The 24025-nt window shown below is 37.6% G+C and overlaps 1 protein-coding gene across 2 annotated transcripts; it reads right to left on the reverse strand.

Annotated features, from left to right (window-relative positions):
- Window positions 1-5048: 5048 nt before the first annotated feature.
- On the reverse strand, window positions 5049-7499 carry LOC140337704 (LRRN4 C-terminal-like protein). Of its 2 annotated transcripts, none has more exons than XM_072421505.1 (2): window positions 7330-7499; window positions 5049-6144 (listed from the first exon to the last, which is right to left on the reverse strand). In XM_072421505.1, exons 1-2 carry the CDS (start codon window positions 7345-7347, stop codon window positions 5185-5187), a joined length of 978 nt encoding a protein of 325 aa, XP_072277606.1. In that variant the 5' UTR covers window positions 7348-7499; the 3' UTR covers window positions 5049-5184. The 2 variants fall into 2 exon arrangements, with proteins under 2 accessions (XP_072277606.1, XP_072277607.1); XM_072421506.1 differs by having other exon boundaries at window positions 5049-6089; window positions 7330-7493.
- Window positions 7500-24025: the final 16526 nt, after the last annotated feature.

The following is a 24025-nucleotide window of genomic DNA, read 5'->3' on the forward strand; positions in this document are numbered from 1 at the left end:
AGTAACTTCCATGGTCAAACTCTTGCCCACCAAGTCCCAGATACTCATTTGGTCAGTGAACACAGCTTTTCTGGTCAAGGTCTAGACAAACTTTTATTGCCTTCAGACCCATTAATCAAAGGGAAAGTATAGTGGGTCGAAAAAATATCTTGTCTAAATAAATAGTAAAATATGTCAAGTGCATTTCATTGTTATCCATTGAATAAATCATTATGACTGTATTTTACTTTTTGTAACTTTTTGCAACACCAGGATTGTGTTTTTCATTGACATGTTTATCTTAAAGATGAAAACAGCAGTAGCTTCATAAATAAAGATGTATCTTTGATATCATAACCAAAAATAGTGATGACTTCTTTCTATCATTGTTCTTTGTCACAGAACACATTCATGTTTTAAAATGAAAACAAACTACATAGATTATGAAATGTATGAAAGAAGGTGTTCAAGAAAAACACTCGTTCTGGTTTCATGTGAAAATACTTATTACATTTCAATAATAGATGTCACCCTGTTTGGGTTCATCTTTGGAATTCAGCACAAACAAGAATTAAGGGATTTAGGTAAAAAAAAAAAATCACTTAAAGTGCCCATGTAATCGGACAACAAGTCCCCATTTACATCTGAAGCTATAGGGACTATAGAGAAATATATCTTCTATAGTCATCACTAACTATTGCAACAGAATCATAGCAACCCCCTCTCTAGGATACAAGCCCACTGTAGGTGTTTCTAAGCTGTTACAAATAAAAAAAACCTGGCTTGAGAGCCTTTGTTGTGATTTTGGAGGTCTTTGAGGATTGAATAGAGGATGTCTTGTTTTAAAACTGTTTTAAATTACCTGCCAACTGTCTCTGATATGCTATTGGATAGAAATGCCCCTTTTTCAGTCACTCTGTCCTCCAAATACCGTACTTTCCCATATACATCCATATAAATATGTATCATTTAACTATCACAAAGTGTTATTTTGAAAATGCAATTGAGTAAAGTGTTATTTTGCACTAGACCATTCATGCATTCTTAAAATTAATACATTTGTTTTCTTTAAAAACGCTACTATAAAAGACAAGTAGTTCAGAACACTTGTCACGTTTATTCAAACATTTTCTTTCTATTAATTTTTTTAAGGTTAACAAAATAGAAGCATGGTCAGGGCGTTTGATTTGCCTACATACTTTGAGCTTAAATGTCCCTTGACCCTATCTCCAAAAGGTAGGAGGTATTTTTTTTACTGCTTGCTATGCCTTCTGGGCACTGGAGTGTTCCAAGGGTCCATTTACATTTACCTCAGCTTAGCATAACACCCATTAGGCGTCATCATACACCACATATTACAGTGTATATCATTACTACAATAATGTTAGCTAGGGCACTTATGTTTGTCACATATGCATCAATCTAGTATAGTTATTGCAGGTTTGACCAGAATTTTCCATTGTATTTAGAGGTATTTTGTGCTGATGGTATAGTATTTGTGCTTAGATATAAGGAAGCTGTTTTACTTGGCAAAAGATTTATATTCCTGTCCAGTCAATGCTAAAATATACACAACACTGCCACACCAAAAAGCCTTGTCTTACAGGGCAGCAGACCTGATTTTCACCTACATGTCCTGGGCAGTAAATGGAGAAGGAGCAGGCTCACACTAATCTCTCACCTATCAGCCAATTCCTGGTCAAATGGAAACCCCTGTTGTGCTGCTTTTATTTTCTCAATGTTGCCTTCCTGTATGTGACATGCAAGAGATTTATACCAGGTATTTACACTGCTTGCCCTTAAAGCAGAACTTTAAGGGCAAGCAGTGTGAAACTCAGGTGGGGGTTTTTACAGAAAGGGACATGTGAGCAATTTTTTAAAAAATTGCAAACAAGCAAGTAAAGGTATTTTATTTCAGAAGGAAATAAAATACCCTTACCTGCAAAGATACCCCCATACAGAAAGTGTGTTGGGATTATAGAACACCTCCCTTGTCCCTATACCATACCATACTGTAGGTGGAGGTGTTAGGCTGCATACACCCATGCAAAAATTGTTGTTGGAAAGGATCTTTCGCAATCCTTTCCAACAAACTACTGCACAATGCATGAACGAGTGCCATATACAGCGCCATTCTGCTTTATGGGGAGGGGAGGAGGAGAAAGACAGAGCGGCACCCTGCTGCGTGCTCTCCCCCCTCAGTTCCATTAAGATTGTTCGTCGTCCATCGTCCGTGGATCCGCCAGGACGGTCGTTTAGACGATGAACAACGGTCGTTCAGACGATGTCTTAGAAAATCTACCCGGCAAGGGATTTGAATCAAAGTTTTTTGGAATAAAGTGGGCAGAGCACCCCGAAATTTGAATTGAAGTATGAAATCCCTGTGTGTGTGTGCATTTGATGTTATTCCTCACAATTATATCCTGGGGGGTATGTAGAGGGTCGTTTTTAGTCCTCTGGGACAGGAGCAATACAGAGTCTGGAGTCTCTTATTTTCACAAGCACTGGTTTATCTGTGCTGCACAGGCTATTTACTGAAGAACAGCAAAAAAAAAAATCATATAAACAAACAAAAAAGTTGCCACTAGATGGGTGACTATTACATAAACTTGAGAAACCCTCGCTAGTAAGAGCAAACCTACTGTTTGTCCAAAATGAATAGCCAACTTTACAGAACTAAATTTTCTTTCACAGTCCACCACAGACACATGGTTACCAGAGCAGGACAGGATGGACCGACTAGGTCCACTTAAAAATATGTCATGTACAAATTATTACAATAGTGTTGAATAATACTTTAGCCTTACACACCCCTAATCAGCTACACACACTTGCTTCCAGTATGGTCAGAACTGTACATTGTGCATAAAGGCTGCACTGTTCCATTATGAAACATATAGACCAATAAACAAGGTAAGAATGATGCAGGACACCATTGCATATATAAATCTCAGCTTACCATATTATGTGCCATATTGTTTACCGCTAATGTTATTTTTATTGCTATCCTTCTGTTTGTCCTCATATTTTGTTATTTCGAAAAATAAAAATACAATTTTGGAATAATCCCTTAAAGGGGTTCAGTGTCATTACAGCCTGAAAAAAAAACTCAATTTGGCCTCCGGGCTTTTAACCTCAGGTTTGGGAGACCTCCCGAGCTCCCCCAGCATACAGGCTACACACAGCCTGTCTACCTGAGCCAACCTCAACCTCAGGCTGCATCTCCCCCAGTCCCAAAGACAGGTGAGCTTTTATTATCAGTCAGGTGCTCCAGAGCCATGCTTTATTATGCAATCATTTAAAAAAATGTCCCCAGAGGAAACAGGTCGGGATTGAGAGTTTTATCATTCCTACGAATAATTATTAGTCAGGTGGCTTCTGTTTAGTAAACCTGGCATTCTCCTTTGTGTCTTCCCATAGGAGAGCCAACCTTATATTACCTGTTTAATATATCACCACTGTAAATATTGTATCATCTTACTCATGGAATATAAGCATTCATACTATTTATATTTTGAAGTTTAGCCACTCAAACCCGAATTTTCTGTTTGTCTTTCTGTTTTTGCTGACAGCCTTCTCCATGCCCATTATCCTCTTCTTCATATATATATATATATATATATATATTTGGCTACACAGGCCTTTGCAAACATCCATACAAGCATCTTAAGCATTTTTAGCAGTTTATATTCAAGTCTAGGTTTTCTATGGTCTTAAAGTGTGAAAATGCATTGACTTAATCCAAGCTCATGTAGTTTAGTGTTTTGACAGGTGATTTTGGAGGGCAAAACAAAAAAAATGGAAAAAGGAGGAATGGAGAGAAGTGAATCTGACAGGGAAGGTGAACCAAAACGAACATAAAATGATATATTTATAAATAGATCCCTAAGTGTTTTCTTACTTTGTTAACTGTTACTAAGCTCCTCTGATCTGCTGCTGGAACATACAGGAAGGCCACATTTTGGCTCTTTTCCATATTGGTACTGTGTTTATTTCAGACAACAGAGCCGCTTTTGTATTACTGCTGCATCCCTCTGCTTGGTCATTCACAAAGCATAACATGTAAGAGTGTTGCAGCTGCTTTTGAGTGCAGAAAGTTAACTTTCTGAAAGATTCCAAAACTTGGGGAGAGAAAGGAATGGATTGTGAGGGTTTGAGGGAACATGATATTATTATTTTTGTGGTGTGTAGGAAAGCACAAGTAAGCCACCATTATCCTATTTCTAAGAGGCTCCCTCAGACATGCTTGTGATGTCTTTTTAAAACAGCATTATTACCCATTTACAGTTCTTTGGTTTTATTGCTATCACAAATACCTTACTCAAAGAAAATTTGTACTATGAAAAACAGACTCTTTTTTTTTGTAAATGCTAGTTACATTTCTAATAAGTTTATCCAAAACCTAGTTCCTGCCTTAAAAGTCATTAATGTGTTCAGCCCCATATTAGGCTGGGTCTACACGGATGTTTTGTGAACGTTCCTACTGCGTTTTTATGCACTTTTACCGTATTAGCATTTTAAAGCTTGCATTTCAAACGCTGGAAAACGTCTATGACGCGGTTTCCTGCATTTTTAACGCGTTTACATTTTAAGTGCTTATAGACATAAGAAAACACCCCATTGAAATGGATGGCGTTTACCCACGTTTTTGGGTATTTTCCATCGTTAACCCCACATTTTAATTTTTTAAACATTGCAAGCCACGTTATACATAATGCTCATAAACGTGCCTCAAGGAAACGTCCTGGTGTAGTTTAGCCCATTGGAATGCATAGGAATTTCAAAAATGGGCTTTTAAAGCCTCAGGTTAAACACTGGGGAAAACGTCCGTGTAGACTAAGCCTAAATGGGTTTTCCCTTTCCCTGAATTTTGCAGAGCAGTGTAGGCAGTGGAAGCAGGTATTGTGAATTCTACAAACTACCTTTTTATAATGCATTTGCTACAGAACAACTGAATTGAAGTGTAGCGTCAACCTTCTACATACCTCATCCTGTATCAGTAGGTTTGTATGTGTATTTACTGCATATATATTGTGAGGGTGTGGGAGCACTCAATAAAGAAACAGAACTATAAAAAATAAATAAATTTATTTTGTAATAATAAATAAATATTATCATAATACATAGGTGCAAATGAAATATTCCATTCTTCATTCCACACCTTCATACCACAACAGTGACTTCATACACCCCAAAACTTTTATTTCACAGATTCTCAATACTTTCTGCCCGAAATGACATATTGGTAACACCCATTTCGTCACCAATTGTCCGTTTAATTTTTCTGTTTCTCTTTCTACATTTAAACCAATAAACAAAAACAAAGATCCCTAAAAGACATGTAACAACTGCCGAGCCAATTCCTACTGCTAAATAAATATATGATCCATAGGGGTTATAGGTTTTATAAACGCCACATGGACCTGAATTTTCTCCATGGCCAGGCCATCTTTCTTCTGCTTCTTTTGGTTCCACCTGACTTTCTCCTGCATCATTTATGGCCACCACACACACCTTGTATGCTGTGCCTGGAACAAGGTTGGGTATTGAGAAGAAGCGGTAGGTTTGATTGAGCAAGGGTCCTTTATCTAGTGGGCCTTCAGGAGGCCCATACAGCACCCTGTATCTTTGCACTGTTGACAGAGGGGAGCACCAATTTACACTAATGCCTGTCTGTCCAGGAGTTACGTTATTTATATGTGGAGCATCAGGGGGAATGTTACGCCCGCTTATGCCAGGACAAAGGCATTTGCCTTTTGCGCTCTTCTGTATCTCATTGCATGGGAGCTGCAGATGCTTGCAGCGGTCAAAGGGGCAAGGTTCATAGGATATCTGAGGGGGCAAAGTGAAATGCTTCTTATAACCGTTGTCGTCATCATCATCATCATCATCATTATAGTTGTCATAGTCAATGTATTCAGTTATAAACTGAATTTTCTCTCTTGTAGTCTTCTGACTTTGTGTGATCTTGCGTGGTTGAGGCACAGAAGACTGTTCACTGTCTGGAGAAACAGTGGTGAGGGAACTCATGGTGTTATTAGTCCTGTGTAGTCCTGTATTATGCTTGTTCTCCTCTGGTTCTGCTGTGGTATTCCTCTCAGCATGTATACCTGTTACAGTTGCACAAAGTGTAAGAAGAAGTAAAAGTAGACAAGAAAGAGAGAGCTAAAGAATCAAAAGGACCAGAAACATCAAAAAAGAAAATGAGAGAAAAAAGGGAAATTTAACGATTGTTAAATAAATAAATATAAGGTTTAAAATGATTTAAAATGATGTTATTCAGTCTACCAAATACCTGCATGTTAGAGAGGGATACTGGAAAAAGAAAAGGTAATGCTCCTGCAAAATAAGACTCTTTATTCTGTCCTACCACCCATTTGAGGATTCTTTATTTGGCTTTTGTCTGTGACCTCTACTGCAATCAGAGGTTTCTCCCACTGGCCCCATGTCATTACTGTGCTCTTAGCATCACATAGAGGCATCCCACACATTCAGAAGTGTGTGACATTCAAGCGAAAATTATATGAAAGGGTGGTACAGGGAGTTATAACATCATAGGATAATAATCACTAACAAAGTGGTACAATCTTTGACTGTAAAAACTCATTCTTGTTGAAGAGGTCATAGATGTATTTTAAAATCTGACAAATGTTACCCAGAATAAAAAAAAAATTGTGTCTATAGTCAGTTTTAAATTTCCAGTAACAATGAAGAACTTGAAAAGTTTGAGTCAGAACACTCCTCTGCTATATCATCAGATTTGATATGTTATGTACTATGTACCTAGATAAAATATGTAATATCACAAATTTGTCATGCAAATTTGAAAGTTTGTCCTTACAAATTCCTTCTAGTAATTGGCACAAACATTTGACAGGGGGAAAATACGATAAGCTTCCACTTTTTTCCATACAAAATTAGGGAACAATATGTAAATGAATAAAATAATAAAAAGCTGAAATGATGTTATCATTGGGTTACAGCACAAATTTCTTCATGAATGAGGAGTATTATTCTTTCTTGACACTGTGGCTCACACAATGCCAACTATATGACCATGAAATTTCAATGTATCAACATCTTATTTCTAAAATCCTTATCAAGATGCTTAAAACCAAGTTAAAACCAAGCTTTTTTTCCACAAATTTTCAAAGATAATATTTTAAATTAACACAGAAAAAATTAGTATTTTTAGCACTTGGTGTCATAATATAAAAATCTTTAAAAAGGAGGCAAACATTCTGTTGATAATGTGTCATGGCTTGCAGGTAGAACATGCCACAAGTTCAACATGCATGAAGTGAAATTAATTATCTGCCGCAGTAATAATCTTAGTATGTTTTCACTTACCTTTTTATCATAAGACATTTTGGAGTTTCTTAGTATATCCTGATATGCTGCAGTTTACTGAATCTCTATGAACATATCCTTTTGTTTGGAGCTGTTCCTTTTTCTGTACTCCAGTTGCTTTTTTGTTTCAGATTATCAGAAATGTCTCTTTCTCTCTTCCCCCTCATGCTTTGCTTCTCTTTATAGGGCTTGTGACTGTGATGTCACTTGGCACAATCTGATTCACTGACTGAGTATGTGGAAATAGAAGGGGTGGGAAGGCACACAGGAGGGAGAAGCTAATCTTGGGGGGGGACTAGAAGGAAAGTGGAAGCAGCATTTTTGGAATATCATCTCCAGATGCGAATAAAGCTGTGGGAACCTGTCATGTAGACATTGATTTCCAGATGTCCAGACACCCAGGCTCTGTGTTTGTATGGGTGTTTCACTAGGAATTCTTCCCTACAAGGATATACTATCTGATTAATCAGAATAAGTATGTGAGAAGTGTTTACATTCTTTGCAGTTCTTACTGATTATCTTTATTTATGGTGCTCAGTAAAATGTTTGATCTCATGGCCTCTTCACATCACTTCATTCAGAGAAAAACCAAGAACAATGCAGGTGATATGTATTGAAAATGTGATGAAGCTTTATGACATTAAAACGGAACTAAACCGAAAATTTAAAAAATCACACCTTTAATCCTGCAAATCCCTCGATCGCACTGGACCTATCCTCAATCATTTCTCATGCCATCCTGAATGCTTCTTCATCCTGGCACGGAGGAAGCTCTAGGCACCGCCACCTTTAGACTTCGTCTGCCTTTTTCTGGCCATGTCATCTGATTTTGCACTGCACAGGTGCGAGATCGGGTGGCATACAACATTTTTGTAGGACAATGCACCTGCACACACGTCCAACAATGTGGCTGCCAAATTGAACACCCTGGGTTTCCAAATGGTCCACCATCCCCCCTACTCACCTGACCTGGCCCCTTCGGACTATTATCTGTTCCCGAATTTGAGGAAATACCTGAAGGGGAAACGTTTTGAGGACATTTCTGACGACAAAGATGCTGCTGAGAGCTGGTTTTATTTGAACGGTCTAGAAAAGCTGCAACTACGCTGTACCAAGTGCATCAGTCTCAGGGGGGAATATGTTGAATAAATGTATTTTTTCATACCTCTGGCTCTCTTCTTTCTGGGCAAAGCCAAGAACTTCTCAGCACCCCTTCATAGCCACTTGTACAGGGGGGAGGAAGAGAGCCGACCTCACTGGTCATTCCTGACTTCCAAATTTCTTTGCCCTCAGTGTAGAAAAATGCAACATTTAAAAAAAAAAGAATATTTTTACTTTATATAAAAGGGTTGTCTACCCTTTTATGTAACATGAAGCCTTAGTTTAGGTCCGCTTTAAGTATAATTTAACATTACTCCTCCTGTGTAACAGTCTGTATATGTCTGTCATGTACAAACACTATTTAATGTACAGCGCTGTATAATGAATGGCTAAACATAGGTTGATCTTAAGTCAAATAGGATTATTGGCTGCAACGCTCACCTTCTCTCTAGTACTGCCACCCAATAATTTCTATCTGCCACTAGATTTCCTCAGTTGTAGATGTTGAATGATGCCCATTATCAAGATTAATCCTGTAGATGTACCCACTAAAATGGAATCATCATGTGCAGTGATGCAGAAAACAGTGATCACATTACCACTGCTGGAGAAAAGCTTAAAAGAAAAATGGCCCTGTGTGACACATACCTAGCCCCCTATACCTAGTTTTTATTGCAAAAGGGGGCAGGCATTGCAATAAAACATACGGTACTTACCTGCCTGATTACTGTTTTCTTCTGAAAAAAAAACACCACCTCAGGGGACTGCTAAGACTGAATAAAACCCTTTGTGCCTGCGCAGGAATTACGCCATCCCGCCCAGCTAAATAAGATGGCTGAGGATCAAACCAGAAAGAGGATAAGAAATAAGATGGTGGCAAGGGCAATGGATTGCATACAGGTGAATGTAATAAGGCAGATAAGCTTATTTTATTACAGAAGGGACATGGCCTGTCACTTCTGCAATAAAAGACCTGCCTGGTCACAATCTTCTATTTCAAGTGTTAAGTCCTACTTTAAAAGTTAGGTATTAAGATATAAAGCAACAACAACAAAAAATCCAGGTTGTGGTAATATATAACTCCAGCCTTTAGGCCAGATACGGCCTAGCCGGTAGTTTGATATGGCCTAACGCCCCCTGGCTGGCAACCTGTGATTGAGCCGGAACAAACTACCGGAGCCAGACCCGAAGGGAGCTCCGGAACCGCATGCTGCTCTTGAACCTCCGTGTTGTTGCTCCCTTCCCTATTTAACGTGGCCGGCGTTAACACTTCCCCCACTGGGGAACATTCCCTCTCCTCTGTATGCATTTGCAGAAGAGAGAGATTTACCTTTCAGGGGGCGTTCCTGGTGTGGGGCGAAGCCATTAGGTTGAGACTTGAGAGAGAGTCCAGCCTAGTGTGCTTCTGCCTACCCCTGAAATGGCCTAGTGGCCAAAAATGTTTGCTGACATCTGCTCTAGACTTTAAAGTAAACTTTTGCTAAGGGAAATCTGTGATCCACATCATTGACCTTGCTTCTAAAAATATTGATTACCACTGGGTCATGGCTTTAATTGTTTTTCTAAATGCCTTACTTGTAACAGTTGTGCAAATCCAGAGTTCACTTGTTGCACACTTTTGATCAATGAAACATAAAGCTTTAAAAAGTTAAGATTTTAGCATTTGACGAACATCAACAATAAATGGATCATAAATTAAAAAAAGCATAAAGTAAACCTAGATGAATAGCTGAATTGCTCACTCTTGGCTGGTGAAACAAGTGGCTTGGAATCAAGTGAAGTTAGAAAAAACAGTTTTCTGATATTGTGCATTTGGAAGTTGTGTCTGTTTGACTGTTGGGTTGTGTCTGCTTGACTGTCAGTTTTGCTTTAAATAGCTTTTTTTCCCTTTTTCTTTGCTTACCTCTAAGGGGGCATGGTCAAGTTTTCACGGGTGATTAAAGTTCTTGGCAGATTCACCTTGAGCTTGCTCACTCTTGGCTGTTGAAACAAGTGGCTTGGAATCAAGTGGAGTTAGAAAACATAGAAGTTTAAAAACAAAAGGAGTTAAATCCTTATAGTAAACACAAACTGTAAGTAAACGTTTATAACTCCTTGTAAACAAACATTGTAACTGGGAAAATGAGTGGCAACAAGGTGGAAGGTCTTGTTCAGTGCACAGTCTGCCATATGTATGCACAAATGGAGCAACAGCTCCTAGCTCCTACCACTGTGACAGATGTGAGCATATCGCCCTTCTGGTATCTCGCATTGGAGAGCTGGAGAAGCGCATTGCAATGCCGAAATCAGTCGATCACCTTGAGAGGGGTCTCCTGCTCACTGAGCAGGTAGTTAATGGTTTAGATGTGGAGGGTGGAGAGGTTTATCAGGAGGAACATGTAGGGAGTTGGGTGAATGTAGTTAGAGGGAATGGTAGGGGCACCCAGAAAAGAAAGGCTAGCCCGGTGTTTGAGCACCCTAACATATTTGCAAAGTTATGTGAAGATGTGCAGGTGGCAGACCCAGTGGTGGCAACTCTAGATGTTACTGCTACCCCTAACAGCCTGGAGAGCCACCCATCTAGTAGGGGAGGGGAGGGAAATCCAGGAAGGAAAAGACAATTGGTAGTATCGCCCTTCTGGTATCTCGCATTGGAGAGCTGGAGAAGCGCATTGCAATGCCGAAATCAGTCGATCACCTTGAGAGGGGTCTCCTGCTCACTGAGCAGGTAGTTAATTAAACTGAAGGTGTTTGAATTGTTCCTGCCCTCTAAATGCATGGGAAGACTTAAACTGGCCATTCACTACTCAATGTTTTTAAAAGATTGGGCATGAGAGATGCAATAAAACACTGAATACAAGCAATATCCTAATTGCTTTTTCATCAAAATATCAATCAAACATTAATTCGGAACTTCCGTCCTTTCCAATGACAAGGGACTGCACGATGCATGAACGGTGCTGTACATACAGCACCGTTCATGCTCTATGGAGAGGGGAGGGGGAGAGCGACGGAGCGGCACCCTGCTAAGTAGGTTTGTTCAACTGGCACCAAAATTGCTGAAGATGTCTTGGGGACCATGTTTCTGTAACTTTACCCTGTTAGAAGTGTTCTTATTTCTTTACAAATTATGCAAATCAGCAAAAGCTGGGATTTTAAAGCTTAGAAAAAATTTAAACAGGATAATCAATAGCTGCGAGGTGCATATGATTGTTTGTATGTGTGTTTTCTTTTTTGTTTCACATGCTTATGTAAGACGTCATTTTAAATAGGATTCAGCTTGTAAGTAATAGGTAATGTCTGTGCAAGAACCTGAGCACCATACTGATCAATGTTACAATGCAGACATAAAACTTAGCGTACAGTATGTATATATGTATATATATATAGAATATATAGAGTATGTGTATGTGTTTGCAGTGTGTTTGTGTATAAATACATATATGAATATACATATAGTGTATGGGTATACAGTGTTTGTGCATGAGGGTACTGCTGTGCTCCTATAATAAAATGATTAGGGGGCGGTGGTGAAATCATTTGTAGGGTCTTTTTTTTTTCCAGTCGGAGTATTCAATATATACTTATATATAATATATATTCAATATTTACCTTGGCCAGCAACATTTTAGAACTGGCCCTGAAAAGGAGTAACATTTTTCTGTAAAACCACCTAATAAGTCTGAATAAAGCTACCTCTTGCTGATCTTCTACCCTCAGCAAACAGTTTACCTTGATTTTCTGACTATCAAGAGGAACACAAGTTTAAACATGTACTTCATGCCCAGAAGTGTAAATGTTGATACATTTGTAAACTGAGGTTAACCATATACTTGCAGGTACAGATTATGTTCATCCTTGTAAAGCAGTACCAGGTGAGTTTTAATTCAATTAGATATAATATTCATTCAAAATTTGACAGTAAAATTATTATTCCATATTTTAGCGACAATGGTAATAATGACATGTTTATTAATTGTAATTCTAATATAGTCTGAATATAAATGTGAGGCTTATGTCTTTTACATTGCTGGCCAGTGGGAAGAATGCCACCCTACATATAGAAAAAAAGGTAATTTGTGTCACTTAAACTGACCTGAACAGCTCAAGTACCCCTAGTAATCCCTAGAGAAACCCTAGGTGAGAAACACAGCTCTTGAGGATTTTCTCAGAAAACGCCTGTTTGTTTAGGCTGTCCTGATTTACTTTGGTTCTCCCAGAGAAATGTAGTCTATGGAATCCAGCTCTTAATCATTCCTAGGCTTACACTTGTTTTACCTTATCAGTAATGAATAAGGATGAACAAAAAACTTGAGCCATCTAGAAAAGGGACACACTACTTCCAGTGAGAATATTGGAAAAAGTGAAAAGACGCTTCTGCACTATGCCAATGAAACGTCCCGAAACATCTGTTGTACCCAGTACCCACAAAATCTTGTTGGAAGGAGCAAGACATCATCCCTTAAGTATGAAATGCAGTATGGGGGGATAGGTAAGTTTAATAACTTTTTCCCCTACAATGTGCTTTTTTTTAGGTGGGGGGGGATTTAATGGTTTCATAGAAGTTGGGGGAACTACACCACGTGACAGAGATGCTGTTTGTGTGATCCCATTGGCCATAGTCAAAACAAAGTGCCCCACTTCTCTTTACAACTGTGCAGTCAATTTTGGAGTAGAAAATAAGAAATTAGAATTTACTAAGTGATAACTGTTCAAAGGAATTTGTAATATATAGTACACATAGTATGTGTGAGTTCAAGGACTGGAGTCCTACTGTAGGAGGTATAGTCACCCTTTCATAAAAATAAATATTCCAGTCTGCATGCTGTGAGGTGGAACGGCACCAGAAATGTGAAAAATAGACAAGGGAAACTAGGGTTAAAGTAAAAAAAAGGGAGATGAGATTGTCAGGAAATAAAGCTGGAGAGCAAGAAGATCAGTTATAAATAGACAGATAGAAATAAAAAATGGCTGAATGATGACAACCACATAAGGAAAGGCTGATGATACAAAACTATTTATAGATAACAACAGTTACATAGCTATTACTACTTCTGTAAAGAAAACAGAATTATAAGCATCTGTCACCTATATGGCTGTAATATTTCAAAGCACAGGATATAAAAATCATTTGTTTTTTTATATAATTGAAAACCCGTATCCAGAGTTTTTTGACCAATGGGCAATCCCACCATATATGGTGGAAATTACCGAGGTCTTTACAACCTCTGAAACAATACGATACAAATTTGGCAAGTCTAACTGGCATTAAGTACCACCTAAACAGCACTTTATATGCATTTTCTTGCATTATTACATTTGGAGAGCATTTAGTAATAGCCTGCCATATCTCCTGCCACCCTTCCATGTCTATTTCAGCACCCAGATCAGCTTCCCATCGAGCTACATAAGAAAGAGGGTGGGTGTCCATATTTAATAGTGAATCATAAATCAAGGACACAAGACCAGCAGAGCCAGAACCTCGATAACAGCAGGATTCAAAACTCGTAAGCTTAACCGGAGAGTCTGTTGCATGTTTAAGAAGACCAGGTAAAAAATGTCTAACCTGTGTATATCGGAAGATTTCGCCTGAGGGCAATGCCCAGTGTTCCTGCAAATACGCAAGCCTAGGAATCCATTCAGCCTCATAGCCAAAACTTTTGCCAAAATTTTCACGTCTATGTTTAAAAGTGAAATAGGTCGGTAATTAGCCCAGGATGTGTGGTCGGTCGAAGGCTTTGGTACCATGGCAATAGATGATTTCAAGGATTCTGGAAGGAAGACTCGCCCCAGCTTCAAATCGTTAAACATAATTTGCAGATGGTGCGTAAAAGCCACCGACATTTGAAAAAAAAAAAAAATGGGGGGAAGCCATCCGGACCAGGACGTTTACCAGCGTTTAGAGACTTAATAGCTATTGTAATTTCAGAGGCCGTAATATCTCTCTGTAACCCCTCTAGATCCGTGCTGTTGATATTAGGTAAATCAATATTAACAAAAAAGCGATCAGCTCTTCATGGGTCCAATACAGGAGGTGTGGAATAAAGATCCGACAATCTAGCTGAAACTCTTGAACAATATCCAAGAGATTGCTAGTTAAGTGTTTGGTGGCTGTACGAAGGGAAATCGGAGTATACTGCGGGGTCAATGTACGTAACTGTTTAGCTAGCAATGTGCCCGGTTTATTGCCACAATGGTAAAACTTATGTCTAGTCCACTGTAATTGGTGTGCTGTTTGGTTAGATAAGCAAAGATTTAATTCAGTGCGTTTTTTATGTAAAGCTATGTTGCTTACTTTTTTATTGAGCAAAAAGACCTTGTGGCCTTTATAGTTCTTCTATGGTTGTATAGTGTGTTGCAGGTGTTCCAGATTAGGTGCCAATAATAGGAACCTCCTCGGGGAATGCAGATGGCACTTGTTTTGTTTAGACCTTAGTTACGATGGGTTTAGTGTTTTTTTATGTGTATGATGTGAAGCCAAGATTCTAAGCTCTCTTACAGTTCCACAGAAGGAAAGTTGCACCTATACGTCTAACAATGGTTTTAATGCATGTTAATGTAAACAAATGAAATTTGTTTGGGACTGACTGGGCTAGATTAATAAAGAGTGTACCTGCCCATTATAGCACCTACTTACCTTGTGCTGTCGCTCTGCAGCAATGACAGGTCCAGGACAATACATTTGCAATACTGGAACTTTGGGGCATGCAGGAGGGCGGCTCAGGAAGTGTAACTAGTATGGGACCCAAAATATTCAAGTGGCGCACTATATGCTCGTATCACATTGTTACATAGTTACTACTATTTTTACATTGTTGTGTATTAAACTGTGCCTAGAGTTTCCCTATCTGTTGCTGCCATTAAACTGATAGTCTCCTAAATTATAAAATAGTTAAATGTGAATGTCAACAAATGTAAAGAAAAAAACATACATTTTCTATTTTTTCACATTTATCCTTCCTCTCTATATTACCATATTTAAAACATCTGCTATATTGTAAATTCAAAAAACATGAAAAGAATATTTGACTTTTACATTCAGCATTGTGAAATATTTTTTTCCATCTGCTTATTAGATATTGTACAGTTTACAGCCTGGTTGTGTTGCCATGGTAAACATCTCTGTCAGTTTATAACTACTGAGAAAACAAATGAAAAAAATTTCCAGCTGTGTGCTTTGTTAGTGACCTCCTCCCCCGCCTAAATAGACTGTGGTGTATAGTGGCAGCTACAGATGTGCTAGAGCCTAAATTGTGCATGGTGGGTATTTCACATTAAACATTTACTATTGTTTCATACTTTAAGATCCTTTTGCTCTGTGCTGCTAAAACACAACATGTTGCTATTTGCATTGGTGAGTGTTGTGTTAGGGTAGCCAATTAATTTGAGAGGGCTAACCAGTTACCTACTATGCAAAAAATATCATGCAACATGTTGCTATTTGCATTGGTGAGTGTTGTGTTAGGGTAGCCAATTAATTTGAGAGGGCTAACCAGTTACCTACTATGCAAAAAATATCATGCATGTTGCATTGCACCACAGTACATTGATAAGGTGGATTTGGGGTGCCAGTAATACTTAATGAAAAACAGCCAAACAAACTAACCCATGCCTCGTGTGTTGCCGTGAATTGTGTTAAAATTGTTAGCACACAATTGATTGCACCAAATAAAACTGAAAGAAAAGTATGTCTTTGCTGTCCAAAAATAGAACCTAGGAGAAATAGAAGAGGAGTTATGGTTTAATCAAAGGCCTGATTTGATTCCTAAACCAGAGAAGGATGCTACTAAGGTTTTTAAATACAGGCCAATATCTCTTATAATTTGGGTTCTAAAAATCATGACAAAAATTTTAGCAATCTGGGTCAATTTTTTTTCTTGGAGTGTATATTCATCCAGACAAGGTGAGATTTCTACTTTATTGACAGACCCCAGACCAATCTATCGATCCAATATCTTTGTAAAACAAACAATGAGATCAAGGGTCTAAAAGAGAAGCATTACTCAATTATCGTTGGATATTTAAAATGCTTTTAATAGCATATTCTGTAAGTATTTATTTACAATACTAACAACAAAAAAATTGGGGGCCTCTTTTTTTCAACTTCCTTGAAGCTTTATATGATTCACCTACTGCTAACATCTTTTTAGAAGTATTTATGTAATCTTCCATATTGATTTAAAAGGGAACCAGTCAGGGTTGCCCTCGTTCCCCTCTCCTCTTCACCCTGGCAATAGAACCATTAGTGATTGCAATCAGATCCAACCCAAACATTAAGGGTATCCTCTGTGGCAATAGAGAACATAAATGTGCTCTTTTTATGGACGTTGTTCTAATGTACATTACCTCTCCACTCTCAACTTTGCCTAATCTCTTCAAGGTTCTGGGAAATTGTGCAAAGGTTTCAGGTTTACAGGTTAATAGTTCCAAATCCCAAGCTCTTAATATAAACATGCCCACCCAACTAATTGACACCCTTTAAAGCTTATATAGATTTCAATGGGATGCAAAATCACTCCACTATCTAGGTTTTAAGCTGACTTCCTCCTATCAGACTCTTTATCAAGCCAATCATGAGCCCTTGTTCAAATCCATCCTTTTAGATCCTAAACTATGGATGAAATCACCTCCGACATGGTTTGGGCAGATAGCTACTATTAAAATGAATGTTCTGCCCAGATTGTTGTATCTGCTTCGTGCTCTCCCGATTCCAGTGCCAACTCACATTATGGGCCTGATTTATTAAGCTAGGTGATCAAGCAAACCTCGAATGGATTTCTTCATTGTCATTTGCTATTTGCTAGCAAATGCTTTGAATCCTGGACCAGATCCACCCCAGGTTTGTTGGATCACCCAGCTCACTGGTGAAAGTGTATTCTCTCCAGCCTTGGAGAGCTTTAATAAATCAGGGCCTATGAATCACATACAAACAAAAATATTGCAGTTTATCTGGAATGGGAAAAAGAGTAGAATACAAAAACCAACCCTTTATGAGCCCCATTATTATAAGGCTGCCCAACTGGCTCAAATTTCATTATGTCTAGTTTCGGGCCCTAAACCTCAGTGGTCCAGCATGCCTCCAGATTTCACTCCCTGTCCTGTTATGGATCTTAAAAAAAGACCTCCAATATCTTGCCTGTCTTTTAGAATTTAGGACAAATTAACCCCCTGGAGGGTTCATTTCTGTCTGGTTTTATGTCTAAAAGCGGTACATTGTTTTTCATGAAAAATGATTTCACAGAATAATATCAGTATGAGTATAATAATAATTTTTTATTTTTTTTTAAAGTAAATATTATACTCATACTATTATATTATACTGTAAAATAAATGTTCATGAAAGACAATGTACTGCTTTTACACATATAAATCTACTGTATTGCATTTAATACAGTTATTTTGTATTGAATGCAATACAAACAGATTTGAATTTCCCACCCCGCTCCGAACTGAACGTCCACGCGCACCAATGTCACCGGGAACTCTCCGGTGACTCATCGAGTGCAGAAGACGCCGGCCGGAGGAAGGAAGAAAATGTGAAGAACAACGTGGGACACCGGCAGATCAGGTAAGCGCAGTATTTACTATCTTTTCCAAAGGTTTACCTATGTGTGACTCGGGGTTACCGCTTTCAGTCACACTCGGGGTTACCGCTGTAAGGGTTTGGATCTCATACTCAAAAATTTTTACCCCACTTACCTTTAACTCCACTATGGGACAACCCAGAATTTTCTCCAGGTAGGAACCGGGATAACTTTGGGTGGTGGATAGCTAAAGGTTTCATGAAAATAAAGGATGTGTTAGATGTGAGAACGATGTTTGGTTTTAAATGCTTAGTAAGCAAAAAAGAACTCCCAACTAAAGAATATTTTAGATACAGACAAATTAAATATTTTGTTTGTTCTAAACTCAAATTGGCTCTTTTTCCATATAGATTACTTCTTTTGGGAGTTCTTGCCATTCTTTACCGGACATTAAAGGTCAGATCTCACTGTTAAATGCAGCCATAGCAGCTCCAACTACAGAATTCAAATATGGAACAGTGGGAACATGCCTTAGGTGTGGGCTAGGAAATTGAGGAATGGAATGAAACATACATTGCATTAAAAGTCTCTTTAAATTCTGGCTTGATTGAATCTAATTATAAGGTGATTTTGAGATGGTATTTAGTCCCAGATTGCATTGCAAAATATAAACCAACAGTATCCCAACTATGTTTCAGAGATTGTGTGGAGAGAGGTACTATGTTTCACATCTGGTGGGCATGTCTAAAGGCACAAATATTCTGGTCAGCAGTTTTCAAGCTAATTTTGGATGTTACGAGATGGACAAATCTCCAGAATCTGCCCTATTTAGTCAATTAGAGTAACCCCTTCCCACACACTCTCTAGAAAATGAATTAGATTGATTCTATTAGCCGCACCAATTTCACTGACGAAAATTAGATCTGATGTGGAACACTTGAATTGATCACAAAACAACTTGACAATCAGTCTACTCCAATAGATTTCAACCTATAATGCGTAAAATCTGAGTGAAGGTCTCTACCCCCCCTTCTGGTCCCCCTCATTTGTGTTCCCCCTTTGTTTTATATGTGTTTTTAAGTCCCAATTGAATTGGAATAATAAAAAAGTGATGCCTTTTATGATTTTTCATTTTAATTACATTGTGATGTCTGGTCTTTACTTGATTAGTTTACTGTTTTTGTTATACAGATACTTTATCGTTCCTGATTTATTCAAATTTGTTGTTATATTTTCATATGTCTTTATCACATGTTGTTAGTTGTTTTTATTTTTTTTTTCACACATGTTATTTAGTACGGCTTGTTTTTTATCACTCAAGAATGGAAATTGTGTGTTTATAATCTTCTTGTCTATAAAGGACTTGCCACTCTAAATGTATGTAAAATTATGTTGAAAAAAACAATAAAAAGAATAAAATACAAAGCCCTGATTTGAACCTCAATAAAGTGTTGTAGGTGATTGAACAGGAGGGGGGCAGTTCATGTTAGGAAACCAAAAAAACATATTGTGACTAAAGGAATTTTGCATGAAGAATTGGTCAAAGCATTCAGAGTCAACATCAGACACTGTTGGAAGGTTTTGGTAATGCCCACAAGAATAATCTTAGCTAAAGGGGGAAAATCAGCCCAACAGTGTATTTACTTTTACAACCAATCCCCCTAACATTCATCGAGATTTTGTTGAATAAGTTGAAATGTCTAAGTTGAAAATTCAAGCATTTCCACGGGATGTACGTACGTTTTCACATGACTGTATAACATGGAATATAACATTGGAATTGTAAGATTAGCAGCAGAGACAATTTTTATACTGCAATTTGTGCAAAAACCACAACATATCTTGGCCAAGTTCTGCTCTTCAGGGACAAGGGGAAACATAAGTACATTTGCAAGTTAGGAAATGACTAACTTAAGAAGGTAATATAATGAACTTGTGTGGGAACATGAAGAACAGGCAGTGCTTTCTCACTATGGCAAATACCAGAGAGGGAGAGAAACACTGTCCTACACTGTCCTTCTCCTGTGGCTTTATAAATAGAAGACAAGAAAAAATCCCTGGAGGCATAACTGTTAACTAACACACACAGACATTATATATAAAGCATATTTTATCAGAATGGGCAAATACAGTCACATTTGCCTGCTTAGATTCACCTGGAGTATCTTAAATTGCTTGCTTTATCCTTTGTATTAACTTATAACATAATTCTGATCTGATATTTTCAATGGAAAAATATAAATCCCGATGCATTGAAAAGTACCAAATTTGTCATGATTTCACATGTAGGCAGTAAATTTGCTTTGTAACAACAGAAAATGACTCAACGGTGAAATATGAAGAAAACTACATGTTAGCTGAGAGCTAAGCTAATCATTAGCTGATTTCATTTCTTTGAGCAAATATACAAAGGCTTTGGACATTGCTCAAGGATGATTGTCAGCCATTCCCAAATATCACCATGTGTTGGCATGAATTATATTGTTGCCATATGAATTGGATATTTCTGAAATAAAGCACAGTAATACATTTTGCTAAATGCTTCTGGCAATCTAAAAAGTGCTAAACTTTAAAGCTGTAAAATAGGCAAAAATCGAATAATTCTGTATGTATTTAAAAAACAGCACATGTATTTAAAATGCAGCTAATATAAATACATGAATTTTACTTGTTTGTAGTCGTTTTTTAATGTCCTGAATAGCTGCACTCAGAGTGAGGGATGCAGGAAGTTGCATACATGTGTTAGGAAAAAAAACATGCTGTTCAGAGGTAATACAGAAAGATGAATGACATGATTAGTCTTCTGCTGCTTCTTTACTGTCCAATCAAAGAACAGAGTCAGAGAGGGGGCGAAGCCATGCTGAGTAACAGCAGAGAAAAGTTGGGTCACCATCCTGATTGTGCTGCCATACTAGCTGGATAGAAATCCAATTCCTTTGGCAAGTAAAACTAAATCAATAAAAGTATTGTAATGTGTATTTTGTTGTTTACCTCTAGTTTCATTTGTAATAAACATCCTAATGCTAGTTTTAAATGTATTCTACCATGTTAGCACTAAACATTGCAAATGAGCACATAAAGATATTTATGATAAGGTACTTTTTGGTTGATGGTTTGAGAGCAGAAGGCCTCAACAGTAGATTTTTAATGGGAGTTACAACAATTGTGAATAAGAAGAATAAGTATTATTAGGGGTGGTGGATCACCCAGGTTCACTGATGAAAAGGTATCCTCTCCAGCCTTGGAGAGCTTGATAAATCATGGCCTTGTCACATGACAGATATCTGGTTCATATATAGAACAACTGTATAGCTGTACAATTCATATGTGAATCCTCAACATTTTCTTCTATATCCTTCCTGACGTTTTAGCTTGTTGTATACAATTATACAAGTATTCTTGGTTAACTATTTTCAAGTGATACAAAGATAAAACCCCCAAAACACAGAAACATCATAAACACAAATGCATAGACATCCTTAACTATTGATATGATTGGATTTGTCTCATCTCAGTGTAGAAGATTATAGGAGTTTATGGTTCATCTTCCTTATTTCTAACATAATGTAAAGGTACCAAATCCTAAATAATCATTTATAGTATACATAAAGATAGAGAGGCCTACAGAGGGTTTTTTGGCAAAGTGTATTAACAAAAATTATTTACAAAAGTTTAAGTTCATCACGTTACACAAAATTGTGTTGATTATTATTCCTGCCCCACAGTTTTATTAGAGGTTGGGATATACAACTCAAAAAAATCTCCTGTATAAAGTAAGTTATGGTCTTTTTTTTACCTAGGGAATAAACTCCTTGAAACACTTTAAAGTCCACAAAGTCCATAAACCTCTAAATCCTGATGCGTTTCGCCTAACTGGCTTCCTCAGGGGGGCTTGAGATGGGTAGCTAACATCAATATAAAAGTAAACATTTTTGAAATATTTATCAAATAATAAAACACAACAGAAATGATAAGGCAATCATGCATATTTAGCATGTTGGAAAGTTATGTATGGACACAGTTGATGGTGATAGTAGTAAAGTTTAATCAGTAAGTAAAGTATGCTGTCCAGGTTAGTTTTAAATTTTGAAAAATCAATAGAGTTAGGAAATACTTAAGTATTATTTTTTTATATGATTAGGGATACTGAGTAGTAAGTACTAGTAGTAAGTAGTAGTCAGGAAAAGTTAGTGAGATTAAACCCTAATAGTTGTGCAAGGGATATTATTGAGAAGTATAAGCAATAATTTAACGTACTTGATAATGTTTCAAGAACACCTAAACAGTACAGTACAGGACATCCTATTACAGGAAATGATATTTAAGTATTTAGTACCAAGATGGAAATACGTTTCTATATGATACAAAATATTATTATACAATAATAATATAACCTAATGATTTCCAATGGTTTTAAGGTATTTGATATGGTTATATGTGTTCTAAAAGGTTCTTACCCCAAAATAAATTGGAGCAGAACTTGTATAGCAGTTATAATGGATAGGGCAAGAGTATGAATGAGAGATATTCTCCACATGTCAGCTAAGGGAATAGATAGGAAATATATATAACTTTTGGGACTATAACTTACTATATACAGGAGATTTTGTTTATTTGTATATCCAAAAAGAACCCCTCATTAAACTGTAGGGAAGGGAGAATAATCAACACAATTTTGTGTAAAGTATGATGAATTTAATGTTATGTAAATAATTTTTGTCAATAGGCTTTGCCAAAAAATCCTCTGTCTGCTACTCTATCTTTATCCTTACAATAATTTTGATTAATCTCAGCTATTAGGGTTGTTTTCACTGTAATATTGTAATGTTGCCTACACCTACAACTATGGTTTCCACACAAAATTTCCTAATTTGTGGTTGTTTTTACAAAGATGAGTTAAGTTCCTCAATAACTTTTTGGCTTTTGGCATACCATAAAGTATGTTGACACCATAAAGTAAGTAAATAACAATATCTGGAAGGACTTTGTATTTTGCATGTAGCTTACATATCTAAAGCTATTTACACACGTTCAATCCTTTCCAACAACAAAAGACTGAACAAACACTACATACAGGGCTGTTCTGCTTTTTGCACTTCTAATACAACTGTTCGTGGATCTGCCAGGATAGATTCATGAACAACGTCAGATATGCACTGTACACATGCCAGATTCTCGTCCGATCCTAGCCCTGAGGCGATTATTGAACGACAATCATCTGACGTGTGTACGTAGCCTTGAAGTAATATATTAATTCCTGAAAGATCAGTCACACATTTTTTTTTCTGAATCATGGGTGTTGTCTTGTTCCGAGGTTGCAGGTTTGCAAAATTCAAAGTTCACAGTTATCATCGCTGCTTGTGCCACCAATCTGTGTTGTTTTATAGAAATACAGCCTTTTCAAGAATGTTTAGAATCTGTTGGATACCTGGTCTCACTGCACAGGCAGGGGATCGGAAGACGTAGATGGGGAAAAAGTTCCGATCTCATTGCACATGCGTGAGATCTGCATTTTTTCTCTAAATAAACAAAAAGCTCTTTTCTGTCTTGATCACCACGGTGATCAAGAATGGATGCGTAGAGCCTCCCAGGATACCTACCTCACGCATCCTGGGAGGCTCTGGCTGCTACTTCTGCACATGCCTAATCTTGGTAATGTGCAGATTGAGCAGTCAGAGCCTCCCAGGATGGGCGACATAGGTATCCCAGGAGGCTCTGCGCATCCAAGACAGAATGGGGTATAAAAGGGTTGCCTACTGTGTAAAGTACAAATTTTGAGTTTAGGTACGCTTTAAGTTTGTGTCTCAGAGGGGATTCCTCCTTCACTTATGGACAGTGGTAAAAATGCCCCTGGCATTGGTAGTCAGTGCAGTTACCAATTACAAGAATGTTGCCCTTACAAACAGCTAATTGGTGCCAGTGGATACTTACTTGAGAGAGGCTCCATTGGTCTCACACCACTCTTTCTTCTGAATTATGTCAGCCTTGGATATATGTAGGTAAGGAGGAAAGTCAAACCTACCACTACTTAAGAAACCTTCAGCAACCTTTGGAGGCAGTTTTTCAGAAGCTTGATTAAGAAAGGCTGGTCT

This window comes from Pyxicephalus adspersus, chromosome 9, assembly GCF_032062135.1.
Source record: "Pyxicephalus adspersus chromosome 9, UCB_Pads_2.0, whole genome shotgun sequence".
Taxonomy (NCBI): Eukaryota; Metazoa; Chordata; class Amphibia; order Anura; family Pyxicephalidae; genus Pyxicephalus; species Pyxicephalus adspersus.